General features: G+C 31.3%; 1 protein-coding gene across 2 annotated transcripts in view; it reads right to left on the bottom strand.

The window, feature by feature from the left end:
- LOC129954043 (calcyphosin-like protein) overlaps positions 1-22,480 on the bottom strand; it is a 28,985-nt gene extending 6,505 nt beyond the window's left edge. The window contains exons 1-2 of one of the 2 annotated variants that reach the window (XM_056067677.1): positions 22,305-22,474; positions 996-1,118 (exon numbers count right to left, since the gene is read on the bottom strand). In XM_056067677.1, coding sequence (XP_055923652.1) covers positions 996-1,118; positions 22,305-22,322 — 141 coding nt within the window. In that variant the 5' untranslated portion in view covers positions 22,323-22,474. Of the gene's footprint in view, positions 1-995; positions 1,119-22,304 lie in introns of both variants that reach the window. The other variant, XM_056067678.1, reaches the window with a different exon arrangement.
- Between the last annotated feature and the right edge of the window lie 1,783 nt (positions 22,481-24,263).

Below are 24,263 nucleotides of genomic sequence, written 5' to 3'. Positions count from 1 at the left end.
AAAAAAATACAATCTATTTCATTAAATATAAATTAGTGTTTTATTTAAGTAAAATAAAGAACCCCTAGACAGAAGGAGCTTGAACCCCACATAAATGAAGTGTGTTTGACTTATTCTTCAGTATATGTCAGAAATTACCAAACAAAGAATTACGCCATTTACATTTACTTCAAAAACTTATATATTCCTATTGCCAAGTGAGCGCTGGAACTCATTTCTGGCAAAGCGGATATGAAAAGCAGAGTTTTCATAAGAGTCTTGATATTCGATTAAAAACTAACCAAAAAATAAACACTGGTTGGATGAACAAATGGTTAAAATTAGAGGTCACAACATGTCATAGAGTTTCAACACGTTGTTGCGCTACAATTTTAGTGAATCGAACTGTGTCTGGTAATTCGACACTTTTGGGCTTATGATTTTTAGGGTTCATCAAATCTCTGGTCTATGCTGATTATCTAGCAGAGTTTGGTCACTTAGAAATAGGAAAAGTAAAAATTGGAATTGCAGTTGAGGAGGCTTTGTGTCAGAAATTTTTGATTGCATTTAAATTGTTGTAGATATTTAAGAAAAAATGAACTCTTCCATGCGTCTTCAAAAACACTTGTCATACGCGAATTGAACGTGCTAAAAAAGCATTACTCTGATTTCTATTTAAAATTCATATTTTTGGTCGAAAACAAATAATAATTTTTATCAAAATGAAAAATAATAGTACATAAAAATATGAAAAACATTATGATAAAGAATGCTACAATACCAATACAAAGCTACAAATAAGAATAAATAGCTATTTATTGCAAAAATTAGAATAGAACAAAAAGTGTTAGAAGTTTTTCAAAAGAATGTACAAGCTAATAATAAAATCAAACATGAAATATAGAATGCAAAAGCAACAAGAAATCTTTATAAAATGATTAACCTTTATAAAAGTTCTTAAAACAGGTAAATATTTTTAAAACTTTTTCTTAAACACAAAAAATAAAACAACTTACAGATGATTGTCCTTTAGTCGATGCTGCAGCCACTTTATTAAGATTGACAATCACAATGAACGTAAGTAAAGCTACAGATATCGTAAGCATATTGAAGCTAGATGATCGCCAATATGTTTTATGCTAAATTATAATTGAAAATGTGCAAGATTATAAGCGTTAAATAAAATAGAGGTCTTAGATTTGAATGTAAAAAAATGGATAACATGTTAAATTTCATTATTTAAAGTTCGAAGCACAGGAAAAAGGTGAATTAAATATAGCTAACTGGGTTTATTTCCTGTCTGTGCCACCTTTAGTTTTTTTTTTATTGGTATTACCTCTTGCAAGGAAAGGAATTGATAAATCCTTCAAGAATAATTCTTGTCATGAAAAGTACTTTTTAAATAAGTATTTCCTATTCGGCGAAAAAACTGTAGGTCCCATCCATCTCTACACTGAATCGCACCCAGGAATGGTATCGAGCTGTAAGCCACTAGGACCTGGTTCTCTACGAGCTATTGCGTCATCTGATTTATTTATTTTTTATAACTGGTGTAGTTTGTGGAATGATTTATAATTACCGAATAATTTTTGGCTAATGTAGCAAATAAAGCAAATAATCGACGAAATATAAATCGGTCGTCAGTGAATATTAAAAAAAATTAAAAAAATTAGCATTACAAATTTGTTTTAAAAGAATAGAATCCATTTTTAGCATTTTTTTTTGAAAATTTTGTGTCATCAATGAAATAGGATGGAAAAATACGTCAATATTGTAATTTCTGAAACTTTTGAGCCATGAAGACTGAGTCACACTCAAAGACTTTTAACACAATAGCAATATAAAAAAAGAGGCTGGAATGCGACCCACACTGATAACTTCCCATCCCGTCTGTCGATTGGTCTTGCTTAAAAGTTTGTCTATATGTACTCGTATCAATTTTTACCAAATTTGCGTACTTGTTTTTATGAAAAAACGGACTGTTGGATTGTTATAAAAAAATTACTGAAGATCGAAAACAATATTTTCTGTGAAATAAAATAAGTTTGAAGCCAATATTTTTAATTTTTAGAAAGCTATTTGAGTCGAAAGTAAATGTTTACCAAGTTTTAGTATTGTTTTTTTTAGAGTTTCATTTTTTGTAAAAAAACTGTCAATTCGAATTTTTTAAAAATTTCACCAATTGTTGAAAACAATATTTCTTATAAGATAAAATTAGTTTGAAGCCAATATTTAAAATTTTTGAAGAGATATTTGAGTCGAAAATCAATTTTTACCAACTTTTATACATTTTTTTTCAGGTTTTTATTTTTTGTAAAAAAACTGTCAATTCGATTTTTCTCAAAATTTGTCCTAATGTTGAAAACAATATTTCTTATAAGAAAAAATTAGTTGGAACCTATTATCTCAAAGTTTTTCTGTATTTAAAACAAAGTTCAACGGTGTATTGTCTGATGTCTGGTGGAAAAATTATATTTAAATATCGAAATTATTATAAATGAGGGTCTCAAAGTACAAGAAAACAACAAAACAAGGAAAATAAAACTATATTTTGATAGAACAAAAAGAAATATTATGAATATCGTACGGAGATGGAAAAAAAAATAATGAGTTACAGTGTAAGGTAATATAAATGTGAGTTGTTGAAATTTAAAGTTTTAATATTTTATCTATGCGTTTATTTAAGTGAAAACAAATTAGTGTCTGAATGCAAAATATAATTATCGCAATTTATTGAATATACAAAGTATTCTTAAGGTTTTGAAAAAAGTAAATGAAATTTTATCGCGAATATTGTTGAATTTCCAAGTGTTTTACACCTACCTACATATATATGTGTGTAGTGTATATCTCTCTGAAAACAAAAAAAAATGCATCAAGTGCAAATGCGAAATCTAACTACGGTGAAAGCGAATTGGTGAATTTTAGAGTTATATGTTTTGATATTTGTATCTACGTTTAAGTTGTTTTTTATAGTATTTTGTATTTCGTTTTGTTGAAGTATCTGTCACATAGTTTCCTGCAGCTGTAAAGTTAGTTAATTTTTTATATTTTGGTTTACATTTTACAATAGTTCTGTTTTGAACCAACTCTGGACATTGTTCGGATTTGTGATTAAGTGGTATGTGTTTATTTCTTTTACCTATTGCTATTTCCTTTTTTTGTTTGTAAACATTTACTAACCCTTCGATCTCTTCCTTACTGATGTTCTTAGAAATAAAATCAATTGGTTTGAGTTTTGTAGTCGTATGTACCTATGGTGTTATTGTAGATGTTTAAAATCTTGAATATTTTTTCATTTAAATCAGAACTGTCCTTGCTGGTACTTGCTGCCAGCAAGGAACGGAGATGCTCGTTCAGTGTTCCGTTCAATCTCTCAATGTCGGCATTACCGGTTTTGATTGATGCCGTGGTCTTGTGGAAAGTTATATCATCTTCCTTTAAAAATTGCTCTACAGCCGAATGCAAGATACATGTTTCACCATCCGAGACAATTTTGTTGGGTTTGCCTAAAAACTGAATCCTCTGTTTTATTGCGTTTAAGATGGCTATCCAATTCCTGTCTTCTAAGGGATGAATCGTAGCGTATTTTGAAAATTTATCTATGGTAGTAAAGTACATTTTACCTCGCTCTGGAAACCAGATATCGACATGAAGAATGTCATTAATATGATGAGGACTTTCCGACACCTGTAATGGTATTTGCATTGGACGTCGATCATGCTTGGCCACATTACAAATATCACAGTTGTTGATACATTTTTGAATTTCTATTTGAAGTTTCGGATAGAAATATACTTTTTTTAACTCGCAGAAAATCTCATTTATCCCTCTGTGATTTTTACTATGGTGTTCATTTTTAATTATTGTTAGCATTTCGTTTTTGTCTGTAATGTCTTTAAGTCTTGATGTTGATCTAAGGATCTTAAGGTTTGTATTTGACGAAAAATATTTTACGTATAAATTTTGAAATTCAAGGAAAAGTGTTAAATCTTCGCAATAAACGCAGATTAATCCTTTGCTAATTAAGAAACGTTTCATTATCTCAAGTATATTACTCTTATTTTTTTCAATTTGAATGTAATTTTGTATCTTTTTGTGTATAATTTTCATTGTTATTTTCTCTTTTGTGCCATAAGACAAATATAATTGATTTTTAAACAAGTTAATTGGTTTTTCGGTCATAAAAATGTGCAGTGACTCGTCTTCTATTGCACTATGTATGGTTGCACCAGTTGATATAGCATCAACATTATTTTCTTGTACGGTTGAACCTGTTATAATAACATCTTCGTTATTTCCACATTGCTGATCATTAGAGTTTAATTCATTATTAAAAATTTCGGCAAAATAGACTTCTTCGTCAAGATCTGAAATTTGTTTTACGTTTTCATTTTCGAAATTGTTTTCTAAAGCAACTTCTTCGTTAGGTTCAGAATGACAATTTTGTATTTGATCAATAAACCTGCTAAGTCCGTCCGCTACACAATTTTCTTTCCCTTTTAGGTACTCGATATTGAAGTCGTACTCATTTAACATAATTTTCCAACGCTGTAGCTTCATGTTTGGCACTTTAATCCCACTCAACCATACAAGTGGTTTATGGTCCGTTTTCACCGTAAACTTCCTTCCATATAAATATGTCCTAAAGTACTTCACTGACCATACAACTGCAAGGAGCTCTTTCTCGATTGTCGAGTAATGGAGCTCATGTCTATTAAGTGTGCCGGAAGCATAGCAGATGGGATGGCCATTTTGATTCAACACTGCTCCAAGAGCATAATTGGACGCGTCAGTGGTAAGGACAAATGGTTTATTGAAGTCTGGACTTTTAAGAATAGGATCGGAAGTGAGCAACGTTTTTAAATTTTGAAATGCTTTTATGTACTTTGGATCGGATATATTCAATTTTTCAGTTTTTTTAAGATATTTTATCATTGGGTGGGCTACCTTTGCATAATCTTTTATGAATTTCCGGTAGTACCCAGTAATTCCCAAAAATTGCTTAATGCCTTTGATGTTGTTTGGTATTTGCATTTCTACAATGGATTTAACTTTGTTGGGCTCCGGTTTGATACCGTCACTAGCAACAACATGTCCTAAATAAGATGTCGACAACTCCGCAAAACGGCATTTGTTAATTTGAACTTTCAAGTTGTAATCCTTCAAGACTTGAAGTATTTTTCTGAGAGCTTGCAGATGCTCTTGAAAACTTGTAGAAAAAATCAAGATGTCATCCAGATAAACAACACAAATTAAATTTATGAAATCTTTGAGGATGGGGTTCATCAAACGTTGGAACGTCTTGGGAGCGTTTTTGAGACCAAAAGGCATCCTTAAGAATTCATAGTGACCCCTTTTTGTCGAAAAAGCTGTCTTAGCTCTATCGCGCGGGTCAACTTCAATTTGATGGAAGCCTTTTACGAGGTCTATGACAGAAAAATAATTGCATTTGCCTAGCTTGTCAAAAATTTCGTCTGAACCAAACATAGGAAAACCATCATCGATTGTTTGCTCATTAAGCTTCCTATAATCGATTACAATTCGCCATTGTTTCTTTCCATCGTAATCGTCCTTCTTAGGAACGACCCAAATTGGCGAATTGTAGGGACTATGGCTGGGTACAATTATCCTCTGTCTAAGCATCTCATTTATTTGCCGATCGACTTCCTCTGTGTGAATTTCTGGATAGCGATAGAGTTTGCTATAAATCGGAATTTCGTTTTTTGTTTTTATTTGGTGCCTGATTTCGTTAGTAAACGTAAGGTCGTCACCTTCCTTATAAAAAATTGATTTAAAAGAGCGGAGCAAAGATTTAAGGCTAGAAGCATCATTTGAACTTAAATGTTTTGCCAACATTTTATCGTTTATATCTGAATCGAAAGCTTCGCTACAGAAGACATTAAATGAATTGTCTTCAAAACAGTTGTTAGCATAAACTTCTTCTTCTTCATTAAAAAATATTGGGATTCTTGCAGACTCAGTTTTAAGAACACGATTTTTATAATCAATCACCGGGTTCAGATCAATGAGGATGTTATTACCTATCAAACCATTAAAGTAATCATGGAACGGGTATTCAATAAAATTAACGAATTTGTTCGATTCATTAAATTCTTTGAAGAGAGGGATACGGTATTCTTTATTTGTTTGATCATTGCGGTTAAGTACTTTGAGAGTATGTATATTAGAAGGAATTTCCCACTTTGGATCACATAAGTTTTTATTTATAATGCTGTACTCTGCACCGCAATCGATTATAAACCTTAAAGGTTTAATGTTATTTTGAAATACTAGATAGGGTAGTTGTTTCTTTGACCACCTGAAAAATTTTGACGGGTTGTCAGAATGGTCATTATTATTTTGCATGTCTTCGTTTAGCGTAATGTCCATAGATTCCGTGCTGTTGGCCTGTCTATTCCTATTAGAGTTTCGCGATTGACCACTAGTCGTATGGCTATTGTTTTGTCGTGATTGATAGATGTTATTGTTATGGTTATTGTAACTTTGACGTGATTGCCCACTGTAATTGGAGCTGTTATTTTGTCGTGATTGGCCTCTGTTATTATAGTTGTTATATGGACGTGACTGCCCGCCCTGATTATTGTTATTGTATTGACGTGATGCTCTTGAATCAGAAAAAGAATTATTATGACTTGACGAACCCCGATCGGTAAAATTATTAACCTGCCTGTTTTGACCATAGGACCTGTAGTTCTGATTTGAATTATATTGAGACCTACCTATTTCACCAAAATGAGTATTAGATCCTAACCGTTGATGATTGATTTCAACAATGATTTTGAAAGCATCGGTCAAGGACTTAGGATTCCGACTTAGTATAATAGACTTTGTTGGTTCAGGTAAATTATTTTTAAATGCTTGAAGAGCAATCCTGTTATTTGATTCAATAATCGCACTTATATCACTGTTATTGTTTTCAAGAAAATAAACACCATTAATTCTACTAAGCAAATTATTTATCCTATGATAATAATCTTCAATGTTTGTTGAAACTCTTGTTGTTCGAATACTATCTAATAATTTTTCCACAGACAACCTCTCACCAAAATTATTTTTCAAAATTTCTTTAATTTCAGACCAATTATTTTGTCTACCATGTCTTTGTAGTTGACACTTGGCCTTTCCTACTACTTTGTCCTTTATGTATCCTAAGAGAAGGTTCTTTGCAGAATCTTCAAATGATTCTATTGTTGACATAAGAGAATCTACCCTGTCCAGGAAATATAATAAATTTTTATTGTTACCATCAAATTCAGGAATCTTAGTAATTAATTCTAAAGTTAACTTAAATTTATCCACAGGATCTATGATTGACAACGTTAAGGTTCCCAAAATTAAAGTTGGGACTACGTAAAGGTACTCACTCGTAAATTTTTCAACTGCAATTATTCGACTTTCCTTCCTTGTGAGCCGCTTCCAAATAAGGCGGTTACAGATGATTCACTTCGAATTGTGTTACTTTTTATTTATATTTTTTTTTATGTTTTATAATTGTTTTTTTTTTTTTTTTTTGTCTTTTTTTGTTTGTATTGATTTTGATTTTGATTTTTTTTTTAAAGATGATAACAGACTTGTTTTTATGTTTCTTATGCGGTAGAAGCGTTTTATTTAGTTGGGTGCTGGAATTTTTGTTAAGTACAGTTTTTCTTCACTTCTTCACTTGTATTTTTTTTTATTGTTTTATGTTTACGCTTTTGTATAATTTTATTCTACTTAAATTTTTTTTCAGAACTTACTATTTGGATTATAGTTTATGTTTAAGGGATTTTCAAAAAGATTTCCACAGCGTAACTTAAATAATATGTGCACGTGATTTATTATTTTTTTGGATGGATTTTTTTTTATAGTTATTCCTCGCACCGAACTTTTTTTTTTTCCGACTGCGCCAATTATATGTGTTTTATTTATGTTTATTACATTTAATTTTAATTATTAACAACGTGTTAACAGGACGGAATACAGAAATAGACAGACTGACTATTATAATAAGTTTTTGGGTGACCACGCTAAACGAAGCTGAAATATAGCTTAACAAAAGAACTGGACTTGAAAGCTTCACTTAATCCCTAAGCGTCATTTAGTTGCTAGGCAAGACGACCAATCATGATCTCCAGCTTTATCTTTGCAGAAGATGAAGTTGGAGAGATTTAAAAGACTAAGTTCTCGTATAAGCACACTTGTTTTTGCTAGACAAAAACGAGTGTGGTGAAAGCTTAGATTTATGGTGTACTCACTAAGGGAGATAATGGAGTACTTTTATTATGTAACAATATGTACTCGTATCAATTTTTACAAAATTTGCGTAATATTTTTTGTAGATTTTCTTTTTTATGAAAAAATAGACTGTTGGATTTCTATATAAAAATTACTGAAGATCGAAAACAATATTTTCTGTGAAATAAAATAAGTTTGAAGCCAATATTTTTAATTTTTAGAAAGCTATTTGAGTCGAAAGTAAATGTTTACCAAGTTTTAGTATTGTTTTTTTTTTCGAGTTTATTTTTTATAAAAAAAAACTGTCCATTCGATTTATTTCAAAATTTTACCGAATGTTGACAACAATATTTTTTTAAAAGATAAAAGTAAATTAAAGCCAATATCTTAAAGTTTTGAAAAGATATTCGAGTCGAAAATCAATTTTTACGAACTTTTATTAATTTTTTTTTTAGGTTTTTATTTTTTGTAAAAAAAACTGTCGATTCGATTTTGCTCAACATTTTTCAGAATGTTGAAAACAATATTTCTTTTAAGATAAAATAAGTTTGAAGCCTAAATTCCAAGTTTTTGAAAAGATATTTAAATCGATATACAATTTTTACCAACTTTGAGTAATGTTTTTTTTTTAAGATTTTTATTTTTTATAAAAAAAACTGTCAATTAGATTTTTCTCAAAATTTAATTAGATGTCAAAAACATTATTCTTCTTTGCACAAAATTGTTTTAGAGATGAAATCGTATTTCAGTCGTGACAATTTTTATTTCAGTTTTATTGATTTATAAAAAAAAACGTTATATTGATTTTTTTCAAAAAATATACCTGTTTGGTATCACGTTACAATATATTATATAAAATTTAATTCAAGTCTCTAGCGTTTTTGGTTCGTAAGATATTTAGGGTTAACCAAATTTTTCAAACTGCTATGGTAAAAAAACCACCCACGCAATTTTCTTGGAAGCCCTTTCTGCATCTTTCTGCCTTATTATCTGTATAACAAAATTTATTCGAAATCGATATCTCTTCTGGTTCTTGAGCTATGAACAACGAAAAAAACGCCGTGAACGTACGGACGTACGGACGTTCAAACGTACGTACACACGCACGCACAGACATCTTTCTAAAAATCTTTTATTTCGACTCTAGGGACCTTGAAGCGTCGAGAAATGTCAAAATTTTCAATTTGACAAATCGGACCCATTACAATAACTTCCTATGGGAAGTTAATAATAATGGGGTCATTAAGTGCTATTTTGGGCTCCTTAGTTCGCGGAACTCCAAATTGTTTTTTTAAGCCCATATCCCCAAACTTAAGTTTCAAAGCTTAAACTTTTGGAGACTTTCTTAACCAAACACAATTTTAAAAATGAAATGCGAGTCCTTTTAGGGGGTATAGAGTGGAGATACTAATTTGTAGGTTCGCTTACTTAGGAGCCCAAAAAGAGCCCTAAATTCCCTCATTTTCAGTTTTTTGAAATTATGAACTTGCTTGACTTGAAACTAGCTGGCCCGGCCAAGCGTTGCTGTGATTAACATCTTTTGTCATATTTCATTGTTGAAAACTATTTAGACATGGGCACCACCATGATTTGGGTTCTCGATATCTAGTGAATAATAGAAGATATTGACTTGAAATTAATTTCATTCATCCAATGTGTATTTGTTTATATAAGAAATAAAAAACATTTAAGGAATGCTACTAAAATTAATTTTCAACTAAAAATCTTGTTAACTAAAATAGATTTTGAAATCAAACTATTCCATCAAATGCAAACTACTGTTGGTAATTTTCAATTTTCTTAGAATAATTCAACTGGCAACTTTTTTAACAAACCCGAAAACCTACAAACCTTTTAAGCAAAACAAATCGAAAGACGGAAATGGTAGTTGTCAGTTCGGGTCGTATTCGAGCCTCTTTTTTTGTAATTTCGATAGTTAAAAAAACACTCATTCAAGTTTTTGGGAGTCTTTTCTGTGTCTTTCTGCATCATTATTACAACATTTATTTGAAGTCAATATCTATACTGGGAGATATCTGTACTTGAGATATGAACTATGAACGTAGAAACGTACATTCACACTCACACACAGGCTCTCTAAAAATCTTTTTTTAGATTCTAGGGACCTAGATTGGGATGCGACCCAGCCTTCTAAGTTCCCAATCGTATTCGTCTTGCGAAATTTCTAAAAGTTTTACAAAACATTAATAAAAAATTAAGTATGATAAAAGACATTTGAAGTCAACATTCTCAAGGTGACTAAAATGTCAAAAACCGTTTTTTATTTTTTTTTGTAGGTTTTTTTTTTTTTTTAAATGTTGCCAATCGGATTTTTATAAAAAATTGACTAAAAACGTCAACAACAATATTTTGCATATAATGAAAAAATGTAATTCAATAAAGTTTTTTTTCTGTGATATATCTTATTCGAAAACTTATTTTTTCTAATTTTTAGTATACCAAATTTTGAAAGCTTTAATTATTTTTAAAACCATTAACTTAACTTGACAAACTGAAACATTACAATTATTTCATATCAACATTTAAAAAAAGTTTGATATTAACTTCTTCCCTGAAACTTGTAAAATTTCAAAAAATTCTTTAATGCAAATAAAGGGTGTCCCAAAATTAACGCAAGAATTGAATTTGCCGCCATTTGTGCAGTGAAGTGTTGACAACCCTGAAAAAAAGCAATTTGACAGCTAACAGTATAGGGCTATTAAAAATGGGCGTTACACGATAGAACAACGTGTCTTCATTATTAAAGAATATTTCAAAAATAGTAAAAGCTTGGCGGCTGCTGGACCCTAATTTTTCGAGCAAAATCATCCTAAGCGATGAAGCACATTTCCATCTTGATGGCTTTGTCAATCGCCAAAAATTGCCGCATTTGGGGTTTGGAGAACCCACATGTGATTGTCGAAAAACAAATGCATCCACAACGCGTGACTGTAAGGTGTGGATTTTGGGCTGGAGGCATAATTGGGCCTTATTTTTTGAAAATGAGTTTCTCCAACATAATCTCCTCTGATCCAACAACCATACCAAATCTATTTGCTAATTACTTTAGCAAATCGTATACCGATCCTGATCCACACTACTTTAGTTATTTAGATGGTTGCACTCAAACCTCCCTTTCATCGTTTACAATAACTGAAGAAATGGTACTTGCCAAAATCGTAAGCCTCACAGAAAACTTAAGCCCTGGTCCTGATGGCGTCCCATCAGTTGTTCTAAAAAATGTATGCATTCTCTGTCAAAACCTCTAACTGCACTCTTTGAACTCTCTCTTTCCCAAGGTGTGTTTGCTCATATATGGAAAGATTCATTTATATTTCCCATTCATAAACAAGGCAATAAAACTGAAATTAACAATTATAGACCTATTGCTAAACTTTCATGCATTCCAAAACTTTTTGAAAGCTTAGTTTAATAAAAAATTAAGTATGATAAAAGACATTTGAAGTCAACATTCTCAAGGTGACTAAAATGTCAAAAACCGTTTTTTATTTTTTTTTGTAGGTTTTTTTTTTTTTTTAAATGTTGCCAATCGGATTTTTATAAAAAATTGACTAAAAACGTCAACAACAATATTTTGCATATAATGAAAAAATGTAATTCAATAAAGTTTTTTTTCTGTGATATATCTTATTCGAAAACTTATTTTTTCTAATTTTTAGTATACCAAATTTTGAAAGCTTTAATTATTTTTAAAACCATTAACTTAACTTGACAAACTGAAACATTACAATTATTTCATATCAACATTTAAAAAAAGTTTGATATTAACTTCTTCCCTGAAACTTGTAAAATTTCAAAAAATTCTTTAATGCAAATAAAGGGTGTCCCAAAATTAACGCAAGAATTGAATTTGCCGCCATTTGTGCAGTGAAGTGTTGACAACCCTGAAAAAAAGCAATTTGACAGCTAACAGTATAGGGCTATTAAAAATGGGCGTTACACGATAGAACAACGTGTCTTCATTATTAAAGAATATTTCAAAAATAGTAAAAGCTTGGCGGCTGCTGGACCCTAATTTTTCGAGCAAAATCATCCTAAGCGATGAAGCACATTTCCATCTTGATGGCTTTGTCAATCGCCAAAAATTGCCGCATTTGGGGTTTGGAGAACCCACATGTGATTGTCGAAAAACAAATGCATCCACAACGCGTGACTGTAAGGTGTGGATTTTGGGCTGGAGGCATAATTGGGCCTTATTTTTTGAAAATGAGTTTCTCCAACATAATCTCCTCTGATCCAACAACCATACCAAATCTATTTGCTAATTACTTTAGCAAATCGTATACCGATCCTGATCCACACTACTTTAGTTATTTAGATGGTTGCACTCAAACCTCCCTTTCATCGTTTACAATAACTGAAGAAATGGTACTTGCCAAAATCGTAAGCCTCACAGAAAACTTAAGCCCTGGTCCTGATGGCGTCCCATCAGTTGTTCTAAAAAATGTATGCATTCTCTGTCAAAACCTCTAACTGCACTCTTTGAACTCTCTCTTTCCCAAGGTGTGTTTGCTCATATATGGAAAGATTCATTTATATTTCCCATTCATAAACAAGGCAATAAAACTGAAATTAACAATTATAGACCTATTGCTAAACTTTCATGCATTCCAAAACTTTTTGAAAGCTTAGTTTATGATTCCGTTTATTTCCATTGCAAGCCTTTATTCTCCCCGCTCAACATGGTTTTCTTATAGGTAAATCCACTACGACTAACTTAATTGAATTTATATCCAAAGTTTTGTCAGCCCTTGAGAATTACAAAGAAGTTGATGTTGTATACACTGATTACATCAAAGCCTTTGATAAAATATCCCATAACATAATTTATCTCAAACTAAGAGCTCTAGGCTTTCCATCTATATTTATAAACTGGATAAGCTCCTATCTTGCGAATAGAACTTATAGAGTCCTTTTCCGTAACTCAGTCCCCGGTCCTATACATGCAACTTCTGGAGTCCCACAAGGTAGTCACCTTGGCCCCCTTCTCTTCGTCTTATCTGTTAACGATGTCGGTCTTAAATTAAAAAACTCAGATATCCTAATGTTTGCGGATGATAAGAAAATTTTTAAGATTATCTCTACTCCATCGGATTCCTTACTTTTACAAAATGATCTTAATATCTTTTTTGATTGGTGCATGCATAATTTCCTAGAGTTAAATGTAGGTAAATGTAAACAAATGACCTTTTCGCGCAAACAAATCCCATCTCATAGAGTATACTACTTCCTTAATGACGCCGTCAACGTAGTCGATTCTTTTAGCGATCTTGGTATTATGTGTGACAAACACCTGAATTTCCATTCCCATTTTGACCAAATTATTAATAAAGCTAATAGATCTCTCGGTTTTATTAAGAGATGGTCAAAAGAATTTTCCAACTCCTATGTAACTAAAGCGCTTTACGTTTCCCTAGTCCGTCCTCATCTTGAATATGCATGCCAAGTATGGTCTCCCTTTTATGAAAACCATTCACTCAGAATTGAAAATGTTCAAAGGCGTTTCGTTTGATTTGCCTTACGTGGCCTCCCCTGGGATGATACATCCAACTTGCCTCCTTATGCCGATCGACTAAAACTGATACTTTTGCAGCCCTTATATATTAGACGCAAAAACGCTGATATATTATTTGCTCACCAAGTGTTAATGGGCAATATAGATTCCCCGGCACTCCTGAGTGATATTCATCTAAACACTAACCCTCGAAATCTGCGATCTGTTCCCCTTTTCTATATCCCTCATCACCGCACTAATTACGGGCACTTTGAACCAATGTCCAGAATTCTACGTCACTGCAACGCTGCTATGGTAGTTTTTGATTTCAACATTTCCAAATCCCATCTGAAAGATATCCTTTACTTTTTCCCTTTTTGAGTCCGAATTCCCCGTCCCTTGTAATTTTAAGTTAAATAAAATCAAAATTATTAGTTCTTGTATATTAAAGAGCTTTTATGGGGGCCTAAGGGCCCACATGAATTTATGTTGAAAACTGATAACAAGTACTGCAAAAAAAAAATGTTAAGCTAGTGTTAAGTTAAGGTTATGATAGCTTGTATTAAGCTAAATAAAAAAAATATCGCGACATAATTACACAGTTCTTTCAGCCAAAATTGGATGATATTGATGTGTCTAATATGTGGTTTCAACAAGACGGTGCCACATGTCATACAGCCCGTGAAACAATTCAATTACTGCATGAGACATTTCCAGGTCGTGTACTCTCTCATTTCGGTGATCAAAATTGGCCTCCTAGATCGTGTGATTTAAAAACGGCGTTTTCTATTTAATTCAAATCTTGCGTTAATTTTGGGACACCCTTTACAAAAATGTATATGTATGTTAGGTTAACATTTCACTAGAAATATAATTACAAAAATGTTCACAAAAAACAACTTAAAGTTTATAAAATTTATTTGGATTCTTCAAGTTCCGAGATTACTTAATTTTAAATGCTTCATTAGCTAAACTTAAAAATGAACCTTTAAAATATCAAAAGAGAACAGTCAATAATTCTTAGTATTTTGTAAAACTAATAAGTTTCTTAGTATGAATATCAAAAGAAACGATTTTAAGTAAAACAAAATATTTGATTTTATAGCAAGTTATTTTAATTCTAAGAAGTGAATTTATGTGCTTCCTGAAAATAAATATTCAGTAAATCAAAAATGTTATCATAAAAAACTTGGCTTTAATCTTACAATGTAACCACTTTACGTTACAATTTATACGTTTTATGTTGAAACCTTGTGGTTTTATTTTGAGCAATTTGTTTTATGTTTGTATTACGAACAAAACTTCAATTAACTAAGCTAACTCACCACTTAATTTATGTCTTTCAAAACAGTCTCACTTAAGCCTAAACACAATGTTTGTCTAATTAGTTTCTTAAATAAAGAGAACATAACTACCTAACCTACATTGTATCTTACGAGTTATTCAAGATAAAGCTCATTTTAATTTAAACAATTTAAATGAGTCTTCTTATAAAGCGGGTACAAAAGTCAGTGCTCTATTGAATTAACCTTAACAATTCCATTCACGGTCAAGTAGTTGATTCAATTTAAATAGGTAAATCGTATCTTGGCTAAATTCTGAAAATGTTTTCAAAACATCTAAAGTGATACATACCCATAAACTTAAAGCAATGATTGTTGTTGGGCATTATACTCATTCTCGTTCAACATAAGGTAGTCATTAAATTTTTTCACATGCGTTTCTATTTAATTTAAAAAATATACATTTGTAAGTGTGTATCTAAACTCATATGGCCGACTTTCCCATGGAACAAAAAAATAATAATGATTCATTGAGATACATTCAAATACACTTTACTTTGTTGATTTTAATCGGGAAATATAAATGTTTACAGTCGGAGTCACTTGGTTGGACACATTTATGAAAAAATTATTAAAATGCGTGCTAAATTTTGAGGAAATTAGTCGTTTTAGTTCCTTGGGGTTAGAAAGACGGGATTTATTTAATAGTGAAACAATAAAAAGTTTTTTATAAAATTTCAATAACTGATTTATTCCAATGTAAGCTAATTTTCCTAACTGTAACCTAAAGTCAAGTTTTTAACTCTTCCAAGACCTCTTAACAAACAATTTTCGATGCTTGAATATTACAATCGGTATTTGGAAGTGACAGTAGTGCCAGTGACGTGATGGCAAGTGCGTATAGGATTGTCATGCTAGAGGTCTTGGTTTTAATGCCTGCCTGACAAATCCTCAAAAAGGAATTCTTTCCGTGAAAAGTGCTTTCTTAAATTAACTTTTCCGGTTGGGCTAAAAATTGTAGGTCCTCTCCATTCCTGCACCAGGAATGGTTGAGAATTGTAATTTACTAGGTACTAGTTCTCAACGGACTTATACGCATGATCTTATTAATTAAGTTTCAATACCATGTGCTCTAGGACTCAGGATCAAATCATAATAATCTTATTTGTTTTTGCCTCTCTTTACCGGAAGTTCGGCAAAAATGTGTCTTCTGGTATTGACTGCGAAAATATACGTAGTCGTGCTATAAGTTCTGTTATAAAACTTTACCTTGTCTGCCAAAACATTCGTTTGATATAAAATGGTTATCTTATTTTTCTAGATATTTAAATTAGTAAGCAAAGAATAAAATGTAAATTTGGTTTCTGTTTCGCTAATTTTACCATAAAGTGAGGCTCTAAATAAAACAGAATAAGTTCTGGAGAAATTGTCTTGTTTTAAAAACTACTGAGAAGCGCAATATTTTTCGGGAATCGGGTTCTTCTCCAGTTTCCCATATCTTGAAGAGAAAACGACTATCCCAAAAAGTTGTTGTCCACGAGTTGACTACATTTGCACGATTGTAAAAGCAGTTGGAGAACGAATATTGCTAAAACCACATAGGAAGAGAAAGATAATGTCCACAGAAATGAATATATTTACCAGATTCATTTCAATATTGATTAGAGAGCATCTACACATAAAGAACTAACGACGCTCTTCAGGTCATATGTTTATAACTCCACTGCAAAAAGTTATCGTTGAAAGAGCCAAAAGGCTTTTACTGTGGCACGCGATAAATGAGCATGAATTCTTTTTTTTTCGAATGAAAAGATTTTAAACATTGAAGGAGGTTTTAAACAAAAAAAACGGTGCAATTTATGCGAAATCATCATATGAAACTTAAACTATCATTCTAAGGGTCAAAATTTAATGATTTGATTGAAATTCTCAATCCAAAGTGTCACATAACGCAATTTTTGTGAACATGTGTCAAAACGGTTGACAAGTTATGCGATATAGAAGTGGTAGACAGGGTTTGGTAAATTGTTTAACAAATACCCTTTTCAATGGAGTTAGATGAATTCTTTTCATGGTTCTGGTGAGACAAACAAAACCAAGACAAGACCAAATTGCCTTAAGGTCAAAATAGTATGTTTTAAAGAAGCTTGAGATTGGCTCTTTTGAATTCCATTTTTTAATGCCTAAGTTTATTTTTTGTGGTCAGAATTTGCAAGCGTGCCTCGAAGATTTCTTGCAACAATGTTTAAACTCTAAAGATAGGGTTTACAATAGCAGTGTCAAAAATATCAAAAGAAACAGAGCGTGGAACTATAGTTTGATAGCCACTACGTTTTTTAAGGGCTTTCATTAAAGCTAAGGTCAGTAATTTCGGTTAAAACTATTTGAACTAATAGTGTGCTAAAATGAATAAAAAACATTATATTATTCTTATATTATTGTATTCTATGCTTGTTACAGAACTTATGTCACGACTAAGTATTCCAAGTCCTTTGCTTATTCTAGAAATATTTTGCAAATAAGGATTTTGGGTTTTATCTCTTAAAGGCTTCGTGCCAGTTTGAGAACTTTTACTAAATGAACATCACTGTCTTGCCTACTGAAGATTCATTTAGTCAATTAATCTAATTTAAGACACTGTTTAACTTAAAAATCAAGAATGATTTTTTTTTAAAGTCTACTGATGACAAAATTTGTCAAAACAAAAAATTTTTAATTTAAAATAGTCCATTAACGACGTCAAATTAAAAAAAGCTTAAACTATTCAAAGTTAATTTTTTTACTTTAACAATTAAAGGCAAATTTTAAAAATTTTGACTGATCCAAAATATCTGACGAACCTATTACGTTAGCGACTTCAATTAAATTCAATATTGTATAATCTGACGCGATAAAAAAAAAAATAGAAAAGGATTTGTTATCAGTTTTCTGGGGTTTTTGTAGGTTTTCGAGTTTTGTTTAGAAAGTTGATATTTGAATTGAATGTTTGTAAATAATTAACTTAACATTACCAACAATATTATGCATATGATGAAACTGTTTGATTTCAAAATTAATATTTGGTTACGAGGTTTTTAGTCGAAACCCAATTATAACAAATTTTTGTAGCGTTTCTTGAAAGATTTTTTGAATCATTTTAAAGTCAAAACCTTCATTTACTCACGATTCTCGATATAGAATTGAACATCAATTTTTAACAATTTTGCGTACTATTTTTTAAAGATTTTAATTTTTTGTGAAGAAACTGACCTGGATTTTTATAAAAATGTTACTGAACGTCCAAAACAGTATTTTCTATAAGCAATACAGTTAATTTTTAAAAAGATATTTAAATTGAAAATCAATTTTTACCAAGTTTAAGTACCTAATGTTTTGTATATGTTTTTATTTTTTTTAAACTGACAATTTGATATTTGTAAAAATTTTATTGAATGTTAACAACTATATTTTTATAAGATGAAATTATTTTGAGCGAATAAGTTCAATTTTTGAAAAGATATTTAAGTTGTAAATCAATTATTAATAACTTTTCATAATATTTGTTTAGATTTTTAACTTCCCATAGGAAGTTATTGTAAAGGGTCCGATTCGTCAAATTGAGAATTTTGACATTTCTCGACGTTTCAAGGTCCCTAGAGTCGAAATAAAAGATTTTTAGAAAGATGTCTGTGCGTGCGTGTGTACGTACGTTTGTACGCCCGTACGTTCGCTACGTTTTTTTCGTCGTCCATAGCTCAAGAAACAGAAGAGATATCGACTTCAAATGCATTTTTTATACAGATAATAGGGCAGAAAGATGCAGAAAGGGCGGTTTTTTTACCGTGGGTGGTTTTTTTACCATAGCAGTTTAAAAAAAAGGTGAAAAATTTGGTTAACCCTAAATATCTCATGAACCAATGACGCTAGAGACTTGAATTAAATTTTATATTATAAATTGTAACGTAATACAAAACAAGTATATTTTTGGAAAAAATCCAATTAACGGTTTTTTTATAAATCAAAAAATCTGAAAAAAAGTGTCACCTCCAAAATTTTACGACTAAAATATGATTTCATCCCGAAAACAATTTTGTGCAAAAAGAATAATGTTTTTGACATCTGATAAAAATTTTAGAAAAATCGAATTGACAGTTTTTTTTATAAAAATCTAAAAAAACATTACTCAAAGTTGGTAAAAATTTATTTTCGACTCAAATAGCTTTTCAAAAATTAAAAATATTGGCTTCAAACTTATTTTATTTCACAGAAAATATCAATATTCAGTAATTTTTTTTTATAAAAATCCAACAATCCGTTTTTACATAAAATATAAAATCTACAAAAAATAGTACGCAAATTTGGTAAAAATTGATACGAGTACATATAGACAAACTTTTAAGCAAGACAAATCAACAGACGGGATGGGAAGTTATCAGTGTGGGTCGCATCCCAGCCTCTTTTTATTTATTATTATTAAACTAACTATCAATTCCATTTTTCTCAAAATGTTACCAGATGTCTAAAGCGTTATTCTTTGTTGCAAGTAATTGTTTGGAGATACAATCATTATTTCTTCGTTAAAATTTCGTTAAATTTTCGAAAATTTTCATTTTTTTTTTAAATAAAAATATAAAATTTTGGTAGCCTAGAACATATTGCGAATAAAACATGACTTGACCTCTGAAATAATTGTATGCATGGAATAACAACGTTTTTGACATATGGTAAGATTTTGAGAAAAAAAAACAAAGTAACGTTTTTGTTACAAAAAATAAAAAAATAAAAAAAAAAACATTACTAAAATTTGCTAAAAATTAATTTTCGACTAGAATATCTTGGCGAAAATTGAAGATTGGTTTCAAACTAAGTCCCCCTTATATATATATTGGTTTCAACAACTAGTAAAATTTCTATGAAAAGACCAATATTGAGTTTTTTCCAACAAATACAAATCTTCAGAGGTTATACACAAAATTATTTAAAAATTTATTGTAAAATTGATTTTCGATATCTCGTGAATATTTGGCGTAAAATTTTAACCAAACTATTTTTAAGCTATATTGAAGCTAAATATTTATCAATTTACTAAGCGACTCCAAAAAGTTAAAGCTTTCTTTCCGTTTGTTAGCTGGCAAATTTCGAATTGCCTTTTATTAAAAAACGAGCATCCAAACATGTCTAAAATGTGACAGTTCGTGACATTAACAAAGCAAATATGCTTAAGCGGGCCTATGGAGCCAGTGACAGCTATCATTGGTTTTCATCATTGAAAATAAACAATGGAATTTTTTTGACAGGTCGTTTTTAACTATCATAAAAATCTTCTTTCGTTTTTTATTTCATTTCACGATTGAAATCGACCGAAAATTTTTTACTGACAGAAATATGTCATTGGAATTGAGTGAAATGGAACACAAATCAGTGGAACCATCCGTTTCACTTTTGAACAAAAAAAAGCTTTTCAGGAATAATAATTTCTGTTCGGAAAATAAAAAAATAAATTTTAAGTGAAAAATAAATGCGTAATAACACTTTTTTTCGATCGATCAGTCCTTCAAATAAAAAATATAAATAAATTGGTTGGCGCAACAGTCCGTTGAGAACCAGGGCCTAGTGACTAACAACTCTCAACCATTCCTGTATGTGAGTACTGTTGTCAAGAATGGAGGGGAGCTACAGTTTATATGCCGAATCCGAACGGCTTATTTGAGAAAACACTTTTTCATGACAAGAGTTAGGTACTCTTGGAGAATTTGTCAATTCCTCGCAGGAGGCAGTACCCGTAAAAAGACCTTAGATGGCATAGGCAGGAATCGAACCGAAGACGTCTGGCATGACAGTCCAACGTACTAACCATCATGCCACGGGTACTACTTCAAATATCGATTCGAAAATGTGTCCGTATCGATTTCAATGATAACTATAACTGGCCCCTAATAATAAAAATTCTCAACTGTTGACTGGACCATTCATTGTACAGTTGTCAAATTGATTTAGAAAATTGCTGAAAGTAAAAGTAAGCTTTCCGTGATCTTAACTTTAGCAAATTGTTAAAAGATAGTAAGATGTTAAAATCGTTTAAACTGACTTTAACATTTTTCTAAAGCGTTGAAATTTAGTACAGTTGACCTAAAAATGATTTTAATCTGTGCTGAATTTTTTTTATTAACGTAAAGTAAACTTTATAGAAATAAAGTCAGCATTGGTTTTCGACAAAAAATCTGTGGAACAATAAAAAATATTGAACCGGAACACATTTTATCATGTTCAAAATATTTTTTTTTTGAAAATTTCTACTGACAACTTTTTTTTTTACAAAACACAAAAACCTACAAAAAGAACAAAAAACTCACATAAAATATTTAAATTAATATGTTGCTAAAGTCTTCGAAAAATTGTCAGGTACGGATGAAAGGTTATCAGTGTTCATTGCTTCCCAGCCTCTTTTTTTATAAATCATAACATATGAACAATACTCTTTCACAATTATTTCTAAAAAAGTTATTCATTAAAAGCTTCTTAAGGAACCTTTTTCTTAAAGTTTCATAACAGCATATTCAATTTAATTCTTTAAAAAGAAATTTATATTTAAAGCAACATTTTATGAAGACATTTTTAGAAAGATTTGTAATGTTTCATGATTCACCCCCTTCATTAAAACCATACAAAAATATATTTTGTTCTAAAATGGCTCTAACCAATTGACTCGCACTGTTCGTTTACCTTCTCTGATTCATTTATTCCGAAATAAATAAAGTCATTCTTTCCAAATATAATTCGAGTATAATCACCTGCATTGTTGTAAAATGAAAGTAAGTATAGATCGTTACTTAAATCGTAATTTAATTACATGGAACAAGCCAAGGTATACCTAAATAAGCTTTTATGACTTTTCGTTCCACATCATGAATTAATAAAAAGTAGGTAACAATCTTTTCATATTTCATGAGTCAAATAAAATAATCACGAAACGCAAAACTATCTTTTTTATCATTGTTCTATTATTTGCACTTGAACAAATTATATTTCCTATTTTTATGAATTTTTTATTTATATCCGTCTAAGCAACAAATAAAAAAACGTACACAATGCGACCGGCGAATTGAATAACAAATAAAAATTAAACAAATTACGTAAATAAGCAAAAACTGACAGAAGCAACAGAAACTAGAATTTGTTGTACTGAATTGTTGTTGTAGACATCACAAACCAGTTTTTTTAATTGTTTAGTATTTCTCTATTTCTGAATCATTGTTTTATTTATTCGGTTTTGTATCTTTTTAAAAATAAGATTCAATATCTTAACTTACCGCCCAATCATCAGCCATGATTAATTTCCTTGATTTACTCGCAACACAAATTAACTAATTCAAGTTAAAAATAAATCCACTTTATTCAATGGTAGATAGATGTTAACTGGTGTATGATCGTTAGCGGACTGCGGACTTCTGAAAATTCGCCAGACTGAGGAAAGCTTGACAAGCCAGTAAAAATGCCGCCAACGACCGTCAACGAACGAACTGTCCGGGTCCGCCGATTCATATCAGGTCAGAAATGAGCTGTTGTCAAATCGTAAAGGCTGTGGTTAGTGTGGTTGAATTGGAGTTGGGGAATTAATATTCTGGATTTTAATTAGGTTATGTACTTAAATATATACAAATGTATCTGAAAAAAAAGGTTCGCTTTTATTTATTATTGATGTGTGTAAGAGAAAGAATTATTTATAAGATAACACGAAGGTACATATACATATTATAATATAGTAACTTTTTGTATCTCTGAGGGAAATGAGTGAGTAATAAGGTAAATGTTATTAAGATACAGAAAAATTTTTAAAATTGATTTTTTTGTTGTTTATATTTAGCGCCCACTTAATTGAATTTTGTTACCATTATTATGCTAAAGATACAATTAAAGCTTCAGGAAAGGAAGAGATGGTTTGAATGGGAGGTGTACGTCGGTGCTTATTGGTTTTGAGTTCAATGTTAAGCATTTAACAATCGCGTAGTACAGCTTAAGAACGAGTCTTTGTTCTTGACATAACGATCGAAGTTGGAATCGGGTGTTTTGTGAAAAGCATTCCTGGAGGAGCTACTTAAGTAGCCACGGGTGAATCCAGACTTGTCGATAGGAAGGGGGTCACACACTTAACATATAGACGAGTTTTTACTCACAGCTTAAAAATGTTCAATAAAGGGGCTGACAAAATAACATAAAGGATGATTTTTTTGAGGTTAGGATTTTCATGCATTAGTATTTGACAGATCACGCGGGATTTCAGACATGGTGTTAAAGAGAAAGATGCTCAGTATGCTTTGACATTTCATCATGAATAGACTTACTAACGAGCAACGCTTGCAAATCATTGAATTTTATTACCAAAATCAGTGTTCGGTTCGAAATGTGTTTCGCGCTTTACGTCCGATTTATGGTCTACATAATCGACCAAGTGAGCAAACAATTAATGCGATTGTGACCAAGTTTCGCACTCAGTTTACTTTATTGGACATTAAACCAACCACACGAATGCGTACATAGCGTACAGAAGAGAATATTGCGTCTGTTTCTGAGAGTGTTGCTGAAGACCGTGAAATGTCGATTCGTCGCCGTTCGCAGCAATTGGGTTTGTGTTATTCGACCACATGGAAGATTTTATGCAAAGATCTTGGTGTAAGACCGTATACAGCTTGTGCAAGAACTGAAGCCGAACAATCTGCCACAACGTGAAATGTTGGCAGAAAATCCGCTTTTTTATCGACAAATTTTGTTCAGCGATGAGGCTCATTTCTGGTTAAATGGCTACGTAAATAAGCAAAATTGCCGCATTTGGAGTCAAGAGCAACCAGAAGCCGTTCAAGAACTGCCCATGCATCCCGAAAAATGCACTGTTTGGTGTGGTTTGTACGCTGGTGGAATCATTGGACCGTATTTTTTCAAAGATGCTGTTGGACGCAACGTTACGGTGAATGGCGATCGCTATCGTTCAATGCTAACAAACTTTTTGTTGCCAAAAATGGAAGAACTGAACTTGGTTGACATGTGGTTTCAACAAGATGGCGCTACATGCCACACAGCTCGCGATTCTATGGCCATTTTGATGGAAAACTTCGGAGAACAATTCATCGCAAGGAATGGACCGGTAAGTTGGCCACCAAGATCATGCGATTTGACGCCTTTAGACTATTTTTTGTGGGGCTACGTCAAGTTAAAGTCTACACAAATAAGCCAGCAACTATTCCAGCTTTGGAAGACAACATTTCCGAAGAAAT

This window comes from Eupeodes corollae, chromosome 1, assembly GCF_945859685.1.
Source record: "Eupeodes corollae chromosome 1, idEupCoro1.1, whole genome shotgun sequence".
Taxonomy (NCBI): domain Eukaryota; kingdom Metazoa; phylum Arthropoda; class Insecta; order Diptera; family Syrphidae; genus Eupeodes; species Eupeodes corollae.
Note: the sequence above shows the minus strand (reverse complement) of the source record. Positions and strands in the feature narration are given on the sequence as shown.